This window comes from Calidris pugnax, unplaced genomic scaffold (genome assembly GCF_001431845.1).
Source record: "Calidris pugnax isolate Ruff unplaced genomic scaffold, ASM143184v1 scaffold95, whole genome shotgun sequence".
NCBI classification, from domain to species: Eukaryota; Metazoa; Chordata; class Aves; order Charadriiformes; family Scolopacidae; genus Calidris; species Calidris pugnax.
In genome coordinates this window covers 7,256,787-7,274,546 of record NW_015090885.1, presented here as the reverse complement: position 1 = coordinate 7,274,546, position 17,760 = coordinate 7,256,787, and the positions used below count along the sequence as shown (strand labels likewise).

Sequence of the window (17,760 nt, the reverse complement as noted above, 5' to 3'; positions counted from 1 at the left end):
CAGGAAGCCAATATTAGAGCATCCCAGCATGCAGTGGCCATGCAAAGTTAGTGTGTGGCCCTGAGTCCATTCAGCACAACACCAACCTGCAGGCAGATGAAAAAGGCAGTGATACTTGTTAGTTTTTTCCTCTTTCCTTTCCTCCTCCTTTCTTGGCTGTTTGAAGAGGATGGCTGGCAAGCCTAAAAAGTGCCTACTGTGTTTCATGTGCCTACAAAATATTTCTCATCTCCTCTGGTCAAACTCCTGTCAGCGCCGATTCCCTGAGCGAAGCCCCAGCAATGCATAAAGTGAAGGTGTCTGTGCCATTGCTTCTTATCACTGGTTTCTGATTGTCAAATTTACACTGTCCTTTCAGCATTTAACTCTAATGCCCAGTAATCGTATGCATTGTGTTTCTTTAGGTTATACTGTCTATTGAAGAAGGCTACAGGCTTCCAGCCCCCATGGGCTGCCCAGCTTCTCTTCACCAACTAATGCTTCACTGCTGGCAAAAGGAGAGGAACCACCGTCCAAAATTTAGTGACATTGTCAGCTTCCTAGACAAACTGATCCGCAACCCGAGCACCCTTCATACCCTAGTGGAGGATGTACTTGTGTAAGACTCTTTGCAGTCCTTTTTCGGGTATAACACATGGTAGCTATTATTAGGTATTTTAGGGCGATATAGTAGGGGTGGGAGAGAGCTGCAAAGTTCTAAATTCACAGAGTTATGGGGGTTCAAATAACTTTAAGCCCCTTTTAAGATTTACTTTACTGTTAATAAACTATTGTATAAGGATTTTTTTCTTAATCATGCATATTGTATCAGGCATTTTTCTTTTTTTTTTTTTTGTCTGAGCTCTGCTTTTGCACTATCCTTAATCTTTATCAATCTCTTTGTTCATTTTTTTTGGTGCTTCTCTTGTGTGCTTTTTTTCTCTTTGTAAGTTTTTTCTTTATTCAGAAAACTGTCTCTCCATCTGACAGTGCTCAAGCAATTTCTGAACTCTCTTGGAGTAATTTTATGCAGAAAGTAGTTGTGTCTTAGCTTGCTAAATTTTATTTATCTGGGCAACAGTGACCCAATAAGAGATTATGCTATTACCATTCCACCACAAATTCTTGATGGTGTTGCCCAAAGTTTTTTCCATTAATAATATTACAGAAATGAATGCAGCCACATGAGAAGCAAGGTTGTTGTGGAGGAATTTGTCAATTTTTTTAGGCTTATTGATCCAAGCTGTCCCTGGATATCAGCTGAAATCGGTGAAGGTCTAACTGGCCTCACTCTTTTCATTAGCTGAAATTCACCTTAAAATAAAGGTGCTTTCATTGAGACCCCCTAGGTTTATAAGGGGTTCTGAATGCCTGAGTGGGTCTATCTGAGAGCTACAGCAGGTTAAGAGGTTTTGATATGGTTTGGAGAAAGGCTGAGCAACAGGACAAAGACTTGAGGCAGGTATCTTGCTGTGAGAAAGACTAAATGGAGAAGTTACTAGGAAAACCTAGAGTAAGGGCTACAGCCATTTCATTACCACAAACTAGTGGAACTTATGGGATTTAATGCCCATGCACTAGAGTTAGTGGTCTCTATGTGTATGTGTGTATAAATAGATATATGACTTGCTACCTGGGTCACCTTATTTAGAATAATTTCTATAGAATCATATTCTGTATTCTATAGAATCATACAATCATAGAGTATTTTAGGTTTTATTTTTAAGAAGGGACTAATATTTATTAGGTTTATTTTAGGAAGGGACTTTGGTAGGTCTTTAATTGAGACTTGTACTTAATAGTGTTCTCCTGTCCTTCAGTTTTTCTCTTCGATAATATGAATGAAAATCAGTGTGTTTAAAGTATTTGAAAACATGTGGTTGAAACACAGTATGTTGAGATACTAGGGTGTGTTGCTTCCTACATTCACATAAGTATTGTTCCATGAGTTAATGTTGGCTGGCCTTAACTGTCTGAATTTTCATTTTAAATAAACTATATATTTTTCCTGAAGGCTATCATAAAGCTTTTATAAACAGCAGTGTGCTTTTTCTGCGTTCTGTTCCTATAGTTCCTCTACACAAAATGTGCAAAGTCAATGGAAGTTGTGGGCCCTCACCAGCGTGACACACAAGAGAAGACTGGAAATATATGCCCCCAAAATTGGAATCTTTCTGTTTCAGTTTTGATAACATTAGGGGAAAGAAGTGAAACAGAAATGTGACTAAATTAGCTCCTTCATTTTTATTTGCTACTCCATGTAATTCTATGTAAAACCAATGATGTAAAATTTTATTCTTTTTGCTTCTTTTATGGTTAGTTTTAGGTTTTGAAATCTGTAATCAAAGAGTTTCCATTGTATAATTATATAGCGATAAGGAGCCATTTGGGGATTTTCTGTAGATAAATGTAAAAATTAACTCGCAGTGTTTTAACATTTTTAAATTGTCTCTCATGTTAAATTTTGTCTACTTTGACTATTGTATTTGCAAATTGTTATCATCCTGAACACATAAGATCTGTAAAAAACATGCTGTGGGAACAAAAATAAGAGTAGTGGGAGAGGTCTGTTCTTCAGTTTGTTACTGAGCTGCAGTGCTTTAAAAAAAAGTGTTGTCCAAGTTGTACAGCTTGGCAGACTGACATGATTTGTAAGTTTTAGACAAAGGGTTAAAGAGATTTTCAGTTAAGATCTGACCTTTACAGCTCAGACTCCTCTCTCATTCCTTCTGCCTTTTAATAAAAACAATGTCTGCCAGAGTAAATCGAGCTTCATATTTTGTACTGCTTTGGTAACCTTTGCATTTTCTTTTTACAGAATGCCAGATTCACCTGGTGAAGTTCCAGAATATCCTTTGTTTGTTTCAGTCAGTGACTGGTTGGACTCCATAAAAATGGGTCAGTATAAAAACAACTTCATGGCAGCAGGTTTCACTACTTTGGATATGGTTTCAAGAATGAGTATTGAGTAAGTATGTAATCTATTATCCCTACAGTTACTAATCAATCTGAATTTCTTTGGATGCTGCAGAAATGTAATTATCATGATGTATGCAACAGTGCTTTCATTTCCTTTCCTACCTAAGCTAATAAAAGACAAGCACAGGTTTTAACCAAAACAGTGCAGGAAAAAGGTGTGATTAAGAGACCAAGAACTGACAGTTTCATTCTGTGACCATACCAAACACTGCCAAAGCTCAGCCAGAGAAGATCTTAAATATTTCTTGGGGAAGCAGTTTGGATTTAGACCACTCAAATCAGGGGCAAAAATTTTTTCTTACTTTGCTGTGAAAATCAAGCCTGTGTCAGTCCTCATGTGGAAGTTGTTCCATGCCTTCTTGCTGCCTTTCTTCAGCCATCTCTGTTTCCCATCTAGTATTTTTTAAATGAAAGTACTGCACTCCGTATATAAGGGATTGGGCAAAGTATTGATTAATATGGTAGCATAATGATACAATCTGGGTTTTTTTCTATATTCCATTCCCATTAATTCCTAATCTTGTATTTGATTCTAGGACTATTTGTAATCCTAATGGTAATAGTCAGTTAAGATCTAGTAATTTTACATGTGAAGTTAGGACTGGTTTTCTCCCGTGTGTATCACTTTACATTCACCTATGTTGAATTGCATTTGCTGCTTTACGGCATAGTCACTTAGTCTTATAAGATCCTTCTAGAACTTTTCACGGCTGGCCCTTTTCCATACTACTCTGCACAATTCAGTCTCACCAACTAACTTTTTCACTTCTGTGCTCACCTGTTTTTCCACACCATTTACCGATTTGCTAAACAGTAATGTTTGACATTATGCCAGCACAGGTCCCTGCAGGTTTCCATTGGTCACTACCTTGTAAAGCCCGACAACTTATTCCTAGCCTCCTGTCTTTAATCTTGTTATTTAGTCATGCAAATACCTTCTTATGCCATAGCTACTTATTAAGCTTTTGGAAATCCAAGTCAGGTGTATCAAATGGATCGCCTTCATCCATATGTATGCTGACTCCTCTACTGGAAACAAATAATTTTATAAAACAGGACTTCTCTTTGCAAAGGCCATAGTGATTCAAGTAGATCATTTATCCAAGCATCCAATAATTCTGTACTTCACTGTGTTTTCTATTATGCCTGTAATGATTTCAGGCTCACAGGTCTGTAGTTCCCCAGATCTCCCCTGGAAAATTCTTATTTTGCCTGGCACCACTCTCCATGCCTCAGGCACCAACAAATTTTTAAGCAAGTGGAAGAGAGCTGAAACCTTCCTCTCTCAAATGCCTTTTAGTAATTCCACTACTTCATCTTTGAACTCTTTTAAAATTCTTGGGTAAATAAAGTCTTGTTCTGGAGGTAGGTTATTCCTTGCTTTTTCAGTTTGTCCTAAAACCTGTACTGTCATCATTTCAACTTCAGACAGATCCTCTGACCAGTATTCCATAAAGGTTCTGGCATGGGAGTCACTTCAACTTCTTACACAGTGAATATCAACTCAAATAATTTAGTCTTCCACCAGTGGTCAGTCTTTCAGTGTTCTTTCATATCCAAATCATCATTAGACTCTACAGACACTGGCAGGCTTCTTGCACATCCATGAGCTTGCAAAAAGATTTATGAGGAGTTTTATTATTTGTTGTCTTTTTCTGGTTGTTCCCTAAAGTGTTTTTTTTAGCCTGCCTTACTGTGCTTTTACAGATTATCTGCCTAAGGTTATCATCCTTTCTACTTCTTTTCTTTAGATACCACTTCAGCTTTTGAAAGATTCCTTCTTTCTTCAAATAACCTCCATTACCGTAGGCCTGCTGGCTTCTTTCTGAGCTTTATCAGGCCTTCCTTGATAAAGGCTATGCATTGTTCCTGCATTTCTAATACCAGTCCCCCTGGAAAGATTTATTCTTTTAGCTGACTGTCTTTAGCTTCTAAAATTCTCAGTATTTTTGCATAGTCCCTGCTGACCTTAAGTGCTGTGTATTATCCCCTATGTGGATGTTAAGCCCAAATACATAACAGTTGCCTCTATCCAGTGGCTCTTCATCTGGAGGATACAGAGTGGGTATCTTGAACTGCAAATCTGAAACTCAGAAAGGTCATGCCTCATCCCATGGGCTCCTTTACTAACTGTATCGTTAAACAATTTTTTAGGGTATCTAAACAGGTGATGTCTGTGCTACGTCCCAGTGTGGGATTTGCACAATTGACAGGGCTTATCTGAAGTTTCCTGCCCTCAACACCTCTGTGATTTTTCTCAGCATATTGCAGTTGATGTTGTTTAGAGAACAACTGAACTACTGCATTGTGCTGGATGCTGAGGGCCGTCTACTTCATTCCTGCCAAAAATTCAGGCTTTGTTGGTGAGCTACACACTCGGGGGTGCAGGTCTAGATAGGATAGAGGGAAATCTGGGTTGAGCTGGAAGATTCATCATTATTCTGATCTTCAGATCATCTCTCGCCACCATTCCCCAAATCACCAGAAGCACAGCCTCTGTTACTTCAGTCTCAGGACTGCAAGAGTGAGTGTATTAGCCCTGTTCCTTTACAAGTATGAGTGGGAAACATTTGCTACTAACACTAAAACTGGGCTATTAGAACCTATCCCTTAGGCTCTTCCTCGAGATTTGGAAAAATTACTTGACTGTATCACAACAGATACTACTGCGTTAAGTTTGGTTTTTTGTTGTTGTTTTGTTTTGGTTTTTTTAACAGTTATCTTTAAAGATTTGGAATTGACAGGTGCAGAAAGCTTGAGCATTTTTAGCTTTCTTATATGTCCCAGTCAGGAAGGTAAACTGTCCCGAAGTACAGCAATTCAGCATATATTTATAGTCTTTTGTGTGCAAGAGGCTTTACTATACTTGCATCCAAGGTGAAACTTTTTATCTTACAGTGACATTAGAAGAATTGGAGTTGTACTCATTGGACACCAGAGACGAATAGTCAGCAGTTTACAGACTTTGCGGTTACACATGATGCACATACAGGAGAAAGGATTCCATGTATGAAAGTACTAGAATCAACTGTGTTTTGTGCCTCAGCATTTCTAAAATGGAAAAATATTCTCATTCTTCCCTTCTGCTCTTCCCAACTTCAAGAACTGCAGTCTCCTCGTCAGACTACAAAAGTACTTCTATGTTAATGCTTCCAAACTGGAATTTTTAATCACACTGCATAGTTCCTCCGCCAGTTATCTGCCAATAAAATCCTGGCCTACTGCAAGACTCTTGCTACACATTGATGAATAACTCAGCATGGATGTGTAACTTTGTATAACAGTATTTGGGAAACTTTCATGAACTTACTTGAAAGTAGTAATCTATTTGGCCTGGTGTGGCTTCTTTATCGATGTATTTAGAGTTTGCTGGTAGATCAAAAAGTATTTGACTTCTTTCATGTTCTGTGACCATGTAACTTCCAATACCAAATGTGCAATCAAAAAGAAGTTTGACATAAATATTTATTTTATCTCTTAATTAAATCCAAATGTATGGATCCTATCATTATATTACTTTATAATAGTTTGGATGCTGGTAAGCCGGTGCCTCAAAATACTAGTATTGTTTGCAGAAATGACTGATGATTATATGTAGCGAGTTTTCATTGTGTGTATAATCGGGGGGATGGTGAGAGTTTGAAATCTCGAGGTCCTTGATTTTTATTTACTTCAGCACTCGACACTTTTTATGCTTTAAATTTCAGGTTAGGTTGGAAAATTCATTCATTCTTGGGATTCTTCACTACTCTAAACCTTCTGGTTTTTTGCAATTCAAAATTTTGAAGTTTGCTTCCACTACGTGGCAAAATGTCACGGGAAAACTGATTGTAACGTTTCCATAACCACGTGTAAAACATAGTTGTCAGCTATATTATGGCCACATAGACTTCAGAAAGCTTTCTGTTTCAAAAATGCAGGCCTCCGCTGCTTGAACTAAGCATAATTTCCACCAGTGGTAGTAGACCTGAGAGAGCCAGCCATTAGGGGGGCACTGTGCTTATTCCCAAGGGAGCAGGCTGGCCATATCATCCTCCAGTTAAGGGCAGCGGTACAGCCACCAACTAATGCTGGGAGTTACAGGCTGTGGTATGCAGTTACCTTGTACATAGGCAGAAAAGGAGATGTAGGACAGCAGTGTAATAATATGTTGCCTTGAGTCTACTTCTAACTGCTTTTAGAAGTAAAAAGCCGACTGCTGAAATGGAGCTCTGGTTACTACGGGCTAGATCTTCATTTAGTACAGATATCTAAATGACATCCAAGTCAATTATCTTTAGAACTAACTCTTCAATAGCCATATTTACATACAAGAAAATGGCTGCAAAGGCCTAACATAATATTTGTACCTCTCTACGACTTACAGCTTTCATGTTTTGTTCAGACAACTTACACAGACGTGCTGGGCCACGATTCCAAACCTTTGCATGGGATATGCGCTACTGGGAACAGGGGGACAAGCGCATGTCTGCATGCTGTAGAAGTCACGCGCAGATCTACATGTATGTCACATGTAAACTGGGTGCAGATACTTTTGTTGATTTATACATAGTTTGGAGGATGTTTTTGAGTTATGTGCCATTCCAATATACTTAAGCATTACAACTCTTCTGTTAAACCGTGCATTTGGGTAATTAATATAATATATGTGTATATCAACTTACTACTTTATGTAATCATAATGATATTTAATGCCTAATTTAGAGCTTATAAATCAAAATCCTAACTCTTGGAAAAGGCTGCCATTGTATACTGGTGGCAAAGAAGGAAAATACGAAAGCAACTCAGAAAAGATAATGCTTCCAACCAGTTCAGAGTAAGACACGCTAAGTCTGATTCACTGTTGTCACTTTATTTTGGAATGACTGCATTAATTTCAGTGGAATAACGGTGGTGCACTAATTAATTTTTCTTTCTTTCATTAAAACAAAACAACAGATTTAACTGAGGAACAAGTTTTCTAAAGATCAGGATTCACTGATGTTCTACAATGCCACTTTGATGAGGTTGTTTAAAGATGGCCAGCACCAGTCCTATTCTAGCTACAAAGGTAATTTTGCCAGAATGAGTAATCCTGCTGAACTCAGTAGGACTGTACAAGCATGTGCATTTTGCAGGATCACAGGCCTTTAGCGAGGATAAAAAGCATTTTTTTCTTTTCTGTGACTGCCATTTGAAAAATTCTGCCCCAATTCCACATCTGAATAATTTTTTTAGTAAAGGTTCTCTTCTGGAAAGAAAATCATACTTACCTGAAGCCTTTTCAAAAAATACTGTCATCAGAGTAATATAAAGGTTAATTTTCCTTTATCATTTTGTTATCCATTTTACCTGTCATTGCTTCCGTGGCCAGCACTGTGACATCCATGGAAGGAGCCTCTCTCACAATTAAATACATTACCGAGGAGGTAGGAGCCTGTTATTTGTTAATGGGGTTTCAAAATTACTCCTAACTAATCCAAACTATGAATGTGCACTGTTCATTCTCCTTGGCATGTTTTTTCATTCCTGGTAGTGTGGATACAGAGCGGTGTGTTATGTGCACACAACCTGGATACGTTTCCTGGAAATTAGTTTCCAAATTTATCATACTACTGAAAATATATTTTCAATAGAAAAAGTATAACAATATTAAACCATTTATTAAGCTGATGTATTTTTTATATGAAAAAGAGTTTGAGTAACCAGAAAGGAAAGAAAAAGGGATTCTTTGGGTGAGGATGCTTATCAAAAACACTATTAATCCAGGATTTTGTGGGTTTATACGGCTTTGGTTTTTTTGTTGCTGTTGTGGTACAGTATGACACTTGCATAGTAGATATCTTGATCAAATTTACATTTTCCCTATTTTGGAAACATTTTATTTGCTCTTGCTCTGATTCCAAGCCTACTCTTGTTTTGGTTGTTGTTGTTTTTTATCTATTTTTTCATTTAAAAACAAACAAAAACCTAATGGGTTATTTTTCAAATGTGAGCTTAATTCTGTGCAGGCCACAAATGTATATCTGAAATTAGAGTAACTTTCTTTGTTACAGAGGGTACTTTCTTCAGGTGAAAATTAGCTCTATTTAGTTATCCTGCATATTGCAGTGTACAATTAGAGTTTAAATTTAACAAATAAGCAAATATAGTAAACTGGTTTTGAGATTGTGGCCCACATTGCAGAGTGCTTCATGACTAAAAGTACTCATTGAAAGTTCACAAAATAAAGTGAACATGATATGCAAGCAAAAAAAAAAAAAAAGGCATTAAATTGTAGACATAAGGAAATAGTTCTGTTATTTACAAGTAATATCCATGTGTTGATTTTTTTCCCAGATCTGATTGTCATTAATCTAGAATAAAATCCATCCATCTGTACTGTTACCACTACTCATGTATCACTTAAGCCTCCAAAACATAGCTTAAGTAAGAGCCTTGACTGCTAAGCAAGACCAGGTTAGTGTTTCTTGGCCAATTACAACTCTCCGCCATGTGCCAACCACAGTGCTTCCAAAGTTGACTGAGAAGCAAGTTGGATGTCCATGCAGACAAGTGCTGCATGGACAAGTGGGACTGTCATCTAACATGGAAACCATATCAGTCATCCTTACTCAAGACATCCCCAACTTGTTAGTCAGAGTCCTGAGACCTACTGGGAGGAATTCTCACCTAATTTCAGAGGTCTGCATTTGAGCTAGTCACCCAAGGTTCCCTTTTAATCCCTTTTAATCAATGAAGATAAGTGGGCTGTATGTCATCTGACAAGTGTAAGTTTTTACTTCTTGGTTAGATGAATTGTGCTAAAGAAGCACATGTTTCTCTGCATTTAAAGAGATCAAAATGACTAGCTCATATCCAGGCATCTGTGTTTAATCAGATGAACCTCATGCATTGATTGTATCCAGTCCTTATGCTGAACCTGTGAAAAAGAGGGGATCTTGTCCATACTGCTGGTGCTAAAATTGAACGAGTAACAGCAGATAGTTTAGTATATTTTGCTCATGAGGTGTTTGCACCTTGGAATTACTGAGAAGCAATGGGACTCCATGAGGTGAAAGGAAGAGAATTGAGCTATGTAATTTAAATTTTTCTTAAACAAAAGTTACCCATTTTGTTTCCTATGAATGTAAATTCGGTGTCTCTTCAATAAAAGCTTAGACACATGCTATGTTTTAAGACATCAGCCAATGCTTTTCAGCATGAGGCAATCCTTTACTTGCAAACAGTGCACTCAACAATAAATTCAAATAAATTAGTTGCTCTGGAGAAAGCATTCTGTGTCTAAAATTGTATTAGGTATTAGCTGGATTATTCTGACATGGAAGTCATAAATTGTAGTACTTTGATTTTTTTGTAATTTAAGATTGATTATCCATTTTCCATTTTTTATATGATGAACCTAGTACTGGGCTCCATTAATTTCTTTTTTAATGCAGATTCATACAGGATCCAAAGGTGGGTCATAAGTAACGTACAGACATCCTTTATTCAGATGCAGTAGATTTATTATGTGGAATAGCTGGAACTGTGGAGGTACCTAGTAAAACTGTATTAACCACAACAATTTCCATCTTAGAATGACCCCATGGACCATATCAGCCACCAAGGTAAAGTAGCATAGAATATATTTTAACCTGTATTGAAGACCAGTTGCTGAATTTCAGCTGGCCCCATTGCAAGCTGAAGCACGTACTTAGCTGTTTTAACTCAGCTGATGGAATGGTTTTATGGGACATGTTCTGGCAGCTGAGAATTTCTCTTATGAATACAGGTTATCTGTAGCTAACCCGTCATGGGCTCAGTCTATCTTGGAAAATGTCCTGCAGAGAGAGGAAAGGAGGTCTCACTTCTAATCCAGTCCAATACATCTTTTAGAGTAACAAAAGTGAGTGTCATACTAAAACGTCTGTCTTCCATTGCATCTTCTAGGAAAAGTATTAAAAATAGAGATACTTCACTTATGGTATTTCCACATGGTTGAAGAGCACTGTATTCTGTGAAACAGTTTTCTTCCAGAATACCCTTGTTCACCAATTGTAATTGATCTTTCCTGAATAAATGTCAAATATAATGCTTTTTTTTCTTTTAATAATGATATTATTATTATTTTTTGAGAGTGAGGGAAAGATGTGTTGGGCTGGGCTAACACTTAGTAGGACAGTGACCTTGACATCTGGAGAGACAAATGAATCAGCACAGAAAAGGAAAAAAAATCCCTAAAGACTACAATAAGGTGAAAAAGGAAGAACTGTCTGCATTGTGCTAAGGAGCTCTAACAGAAAACAAAAGAGTAGCATAAGACGATTCCATGCACTTGCAGCTCACAAATACCTTCTACCATCATATACTGTATTTAGTAGCGCATACTGCTCATCCACGAGTGCTATGGTTGTATATAGTTCCTCAGATTATGGACCAGGACATGTTGAGCACATTATAGATATAAAATATTTGTCTATATGTACATAAAGAATTGTAAATATAATGTATATCATAATGTCTGAGATTTTTCAAACCTACAGAATTAATTACCTAGCTCCCAATAACGCTAATGGGGTTGCTCTACTCCATTGGCTTTTAAAATTTTTAACAGCATGCACTGTATGTGTATAGTACTTCCAAAACTTCTTTGGCTTGTTATCTGGAAATGGACAGCCTCCCTTTTCCTCCACAGGCAGCAAAAACGTTTTCAAACTGGTTTACAGAAAGCTGCCTGGTCACCTGACGCTGACCACCACACCAAACACCCTTTCTACTTATCCTTTTCTGTACAACTAATTACTGTAGAAATTGTCAGTGATCACAAAGGAGAAGTGAAGTGCCCATGAGCCAGCATCTCTGGTAAGATGTAGTCCATGCTATAAAAAGTTTGAGTCCTCTGCTGAAGTCAACAAAAGTGTTTAAACAGTATATAAATTATTTTCTTTTAAATTGCCATTTATAGACACTTATGAGGTTAAAATGAGAGAAAATTTCAAGGGAATATGAGTAAGGATATGCCATCATACAGTTTAAAAAGATGTGCTGAATTTTAGAAAGGAAAAACAGCAAAAATAGTTGATGAAAAAACATAGGGTTAGAATTAGAGCTAAAATATATTTCCATATTTTATATGTGAAATAATATAACACCGATTCAGTGAAATCTGTTTGTGTGTACATTTCTTTAAATATTCTACTTGAGTGTCTCTTACCTGTTTTTCCTGCAAGAGATTTCCCAAGTACATCTCTCTTCCAGAAAAGTTTAGCATATTATCTGATTTTTTAATACCTATGTAATTAAAGTGGAATAAAAAATGCCAAGTCATGATACTGAAGATACGGAAAAAAATATACTTAAAAGATCAGTCTTAAAATCATTTGAAGTTTTCATGATGTTCTGCTTTGTTCCTGTCCAAAATTCTGACCTATGTCAAAGCATCCGAGCAATCTGACTGGTAGGTAACATCACATGTGCCTCCGTAATAATGTATGTGCTGTGCAACGCTCAGAAACTCCTGAAACAGTTACAGCTACGTATTTGTGCAGCTTAATTCATATTAGAAGGCTGATTAGAAATGGGACTACTTACATGAGTAGAGTTAGGCATAAGGGACTTGCAAATCCAAGTCCCTATAAAGTATTTGTGAGGCAGCATGAGATAACATTATTTTGTAATTTTTTTTTAACTTCAATACCAGATATGGTTTCCTTGAGGAGTCCAGTATATTCATTGATACTATCACAAAATCTCCTGCACATATTGTTCTTGATATGTGAGGAAATACTGCTTTTTACTTCATTTGGGAAATACTACATATTTTGGGGAATATTAATCTCTAATGTGCAAATCAGCAAGCTGATTACAAATTTGTGAATAAACCATAATATTATAGTAATACTTCTCATTATTGACAATTCAGTGAAGAACTGCTAAGCAGCAGCATGTATGTTGAGCAGTAGATAAACCAAAACCCTGGGAGTGAAAATACACAGATCAAAGAGAAATCTAGCTCTGTATTATGAACTGTGTGATGCCTGGGGCCTAGACTGTATAGAAAGTAACCTTGAGTCTAGGATCTGGAAAACTGAATTTGGGGAAAATCTACATTGAAATCCCAAATACTCATTTCTGGTTGTGAATGATGAAAAAGGGCCCATTGAAACAATCTAGGGAGTATTTTTCTAGTATCATCACAGTGTAATGCTCTGAGGCTCCTCTACAGTGCTGAAAAAGGAAAAATCTATTTGCTGTTTTTTCAGGGTCCAGCCTATAACAAAAAAAATGGGTACAATTGTCACCATTTAGACTGGAACCTCCAGTAGGCACAATTCTGTAACTGAAAACTATTTGTTCCTCTTGTTGCATACTGACATTTTTGAGAGGAACCTGAATAAACAGCGAAGAGTAGAGCTATCCAGGTGAGAGTGGCTTACAAACTGAATTTTCAGTTTTCTCTCATTCGGACTGAGCTCTACCTGAGAATGATTAAGAGGCAAAAAGGAAAAACAAAACAGGATTACTTTTTTTAAGAAGCTGAATGCTCTGAGCTGTATTACTTACCATCACAGTCCCTTTATGTACAATAGGGTTAGCTGAAAAATACAAAGTGCAACCAATGTTTCAGATCTGTAGATTATTTTAGTTACTAAATGCCAAATTCACAAGTTCCATTTTTGTGTTGGAAAGGTTCTGCTCTAAAACAGCTGGTATTTCCAAATCCTGCTGAAAGACTGTAATAATTCTCTTGATAGAGTAATTTCTGGGACAAGGATGTAACTGTGATGATGTAAATGTTTCACTGTCAATAGGCACGGTCTTGCTATGACCAGAGTTCATGAGAGTTTGTTACTAACTTCTGTGGCAGTGGGGTGAAGCCCTACGTTATACATACTGTATGTAGAATTCAGCTCTCCAAACAGATTCTCCTGCACCCCACTACTGTCATGATTGATTTGTCATTAGAGAACAGCACTTACTAGGACACATGCTGTCCTACCGTTGAAATGTATCCCTAAAACTTTTTGCTGGTTTTCTTTGCTGAGAGTTTCAGCTTGAGATGTAGGTTAGTTCTTCAGGGCATGATCCAAAGTCAGCCAAATCCATAAGGAAATGTCAATAGGCTAAAACAGATTTTGGATCAAAGGTTTCTGTAGATTTGCATGGAACGGATGGCCTCATTTAATAGGGGACAAGGGAGTGCACTGAGCGTAAAAGACAATGCTACTACCTCAGGGATGTGATGAAATAGATTATGGCTACCTTCAACATGGCAGAGCGGAACTGCAAGGTACAAAAGGTGGTTGCTGAACAGCTGTTTTATCTGGAATGGTATACCATTCTCTGAGTTTGGAATAAGCATTTAAAATTACCTATGCATATAATAGATTATATAACAGAAATGCTTTAGTTGTTCTGTTTTTTTTTTCCCCTAGAAAACTCCCCAAACTCCTGGATTTACATTCAGGATAAAACAACCATCCCCATCAAACAAGCAGATCCTTAAAAAAAAAATAAATAGGATTTATCTATCTTTCTTCTTTCTTAAGCATATACCATTATGCAATACGATCTCCCCTTCATAATAGAAGTTCTAGCTGATCATTTGCCTCTTTGAACAAGTTGTTTCATACTCCTAGTGTGTTGCAGTGTAAGTTTTGAGATTTGTCAGTTAATGAAAGGCACAGTAGCAAACAAAATAACTAAGACCCTCCTAGTGGTTCTGTTTACTAGACTCTTCTGTTAATTCCCTATGTCAAGAAAACCATCCTGCTTTAAAATTCCTAACATGTAAATGCATACACGTTTTAAAGCTTATGGCCCCGATTCACTATCCGCCTCTCCCCTAGAAACAGCTTTGAATTGGCAGTGTAGCATTTTTAATAGCATTTCTTTTTCAGCAGTTTCTTCTCCCAACTTTTCTACATAGGGTAGCGAGGGTTATTTCAGATTAAAAGTGGGAAAAGTTGTTTCTTGGTTAACTCTGGTGAAGGAACTGGATTCAGTCAGTGCTTCAGTATATGTTGCTCATACCTACAGCCTTGCATCTGCTTCTGTTGAGGCCAACGTCAAAATTCTCTGATGGTATCAGTTACACCATGCACGGTGATGCTGTGACTGAAAACCCAGAGACTAACAAAAAGGGCTTGTTCTTATTTGGTGCAGCATAACTCCTATTGACTTTGGTAACAACAACAGGTACTCAACGCTTCTCAGGATTGCATCTGCAGTTTAACAAGGAAAAAAATCTTAAAAAGATCATGTGAAACCCTATTTACTGAAAGGCAATAGTTTAGTTTCTAGCAAAGCAACCATCATTGATCAAGTTGGAATTAATTGTTTTAATTTTTTCTCAGTTTTTTTAAAAAACAAATCACTTTGACTTACAGAAAAAAAATACAAGAAAAATATTTGACTACCTTCCAAAAATTAGCTTTGATTCACGCTTGGAAGATAACGTGGTTGGTATGTTTTCTCAGGATAGCCTCTATCTATTTCTGTGTGTTGGTTTTAAACGTATCTGAATTAAAAGGGGGTTTAATCTCTGTCTCTTCTGTGAAATTAGATTGTACACGACTAAGTATGACTGCTCTTCATAGTTTCCTGTTCTAGCATAGCCATAAAATGTATCAATGTATGTGTATATATGAATAACTGATGACAGACACTTTAGATTATATATTTAAGCAGCCATGTCAAAACTTTAAAGGTAGATGGCTTCAAAACTAATGGTATAATCATAATATTTGCTAACTATTTTACAAACAAACCGTGGCCTCAGCACAGATCTCATATCCTTATCAGTAGTCTGAAACCCACCTTTTCTTTAAAGACCCCAGATGACATTTGTTTCGCTGTTGCTTCTTTTCCTCTTACCAAGATGTATTTGAATAATGACAACTACCCGTGACTCAGTCTTCACCATTCATCTCACAGAGAAGCGGGCTCGGTACTGTACCTCTTGAGTTGTATCCTCATCGGTCTGAACTTGTGTAGCGTTGCACACAGCGAGCACCATCTGCTCGTTCTGAGAGACTGAACGTTTCACAGCTGGTACCGTTGGTTTCCCCCTGGGAATGCCTCACTGCTCAGAATGACTTTTCTTCACGCAATATATCTCCCATACATGTTTCCCCCTGGGACTGCCTCACTGCTCAGAATGACTTTCCTTCACATAATATAGCTCCCATACATGTTCCCACCGCATTTTGCCTTTCTGCCTTTTCGCCAGTTTATAACGGTATTGTAGGAATAGCCATGAAATAAAAAGCTTACTATACTGATTTGCAGTCCCAAGGGGAATTTACATTAGAAGTGAAGTTGTTATTATTTACTGAAAAGTGGTGTTATCTTTTTTTATTATTATTGTTATTCTATTCCTATGATAATATGATGTTCCATGTAAATTTTCATGTGCTGGCATGCCTACAAATTAATAGTGTAATAGAATGCTCAGCTCTCAACATTAGGGTGTTTTTAAGGTGAATTGCATTACATATGCCATCTCTTTGCAGAAAGAATATGGGGTTTGGCAAAGCTACCTGCTGAGCAACATAATAAGATTTTTGTACAAAGTACAAGTTACTGATTATTATTGTATTTTATTTTTCTATGATTTCCTAAGAGGCATTATCAGGTCTTACAGATGGGGTAAGCCTGTTTATTAAGATATTTATTAGCAAATAAAAGTTACAGTACTGGTGGTTATTTTTGAGTTAATGGTGTTTGTTTTGCCTTAAGTTACTAATATAATGATACACAGTGAAGCCTGTCATACATGATCATGCAAAACCCCAGCTGCTTAACACAGGGTGGTGTACTAATAAAGATGGACCGGCAATATGTTCTAACACTTGAGATGCTTCAAGGTGGTGGTGTTTTTTTTTTTCAGCAAAAGAACGCTTAATTATAGTGGACTCTTCTGTGCTTTCCACTGGGCATTTATGGTCTGATAAATGCCTTGTCAAAATGCACGTCAGTTAACAACAGTAGGGAAAAAAAAACTATACACATTAAAAGTTCCAAACAACAGCACTCTCTCCTTCTTGAGAGACAATGGGAACCTGAATTTTAAACAGATTTTGATGTGCTATTAAGTTTCTGCAGTACTGTTTGCCCTCCTTACGGCGGTTCACTGAGCCCTGCAACTCCTTTCATGCAAGTCCTTTTCCAGTGTTTTTCAAAACTCTCACTGACAAATGCAGTTTTAAAACTGATCGCATTATGTAAATAATGCTAGGGCAGTACACAGTGATTCACAAAGAAGTGAATGCCACATACCATAATCAGACCCTACCTCCAAAAAGTTTTAAATTATAATTAGCATTTCAATTCGTAACATCATATGCATGCAATACAAAACTGAATAGAATCTTGTGTAGACTAATAGGAAATGAATGTCAGATGTCCACAGTCTATTGCTTCCTGCATATCTTACACGGGAAGAGCTTTCTCACGAAGGGCTGTCAGGTTGTCTATAATGGAGAATGACTATTACATTTTAGATCTTGATACAGAAATGCCTTTGCCATTACTCGTTCTTCATTGAGTTTAGAACTAGTTCTTAGATACAGACTGATTACAGTATAAAAAGTAGGAGATGGCACCCTCCTCTAACACACATTTACCCCACAACCTGATTAGCATTTAGAAAGTGCTTCAACCCAGAATTTCACTGTGAGATTTATGCTACTAGACTTTCCTTTAACAGCTCATAATGTCACTATGAAGGAATCTAATCTTTTAATCAGAACTTTTCTGGGTATAGGGAAATCATGAAATCATGACTGCAATTTACCTCAAACCTTTAATAATAATAAAAGCATCAATGAGAATTAGCAA

At 37.1% G+C, this 17,760-nt stretch overlaps 1 protein-coding gene across 3 annotated transcripts in view; it reads left to right on the top strand.

The window, feature by feature from the left end:
* The window catches only part of EPHA6 (EPH receptor A6), a 501,230-nt gene extending 484,456 nt beyond the window's left edge, over positions 1–16,774 (top strand). For all 3 annotated transcript variants that reach the window (XM_014947321.1, XM_014947319.1, XM_014947320.1), the window contains 3 exons: positions 405–598; positions 2,798–2,947; positions 5,857–16,774. In XM_014947321.1, the coding sequence (XP_014802807.1) occupies positions 405–598; positions 2,798–2,947; positions 5,857–5,971 (459 nt within the window). In that variant the 3' untranslated portion in view covers positions 5,972–16,774. The remainder of the gene's footprint in view (positions 1–404; positions 599–2,797; positions 2,948–5,856) is intronic.
* The last annotated feature ends 986 nt before the right edge of the window (positions 16,775–17,760 follow it).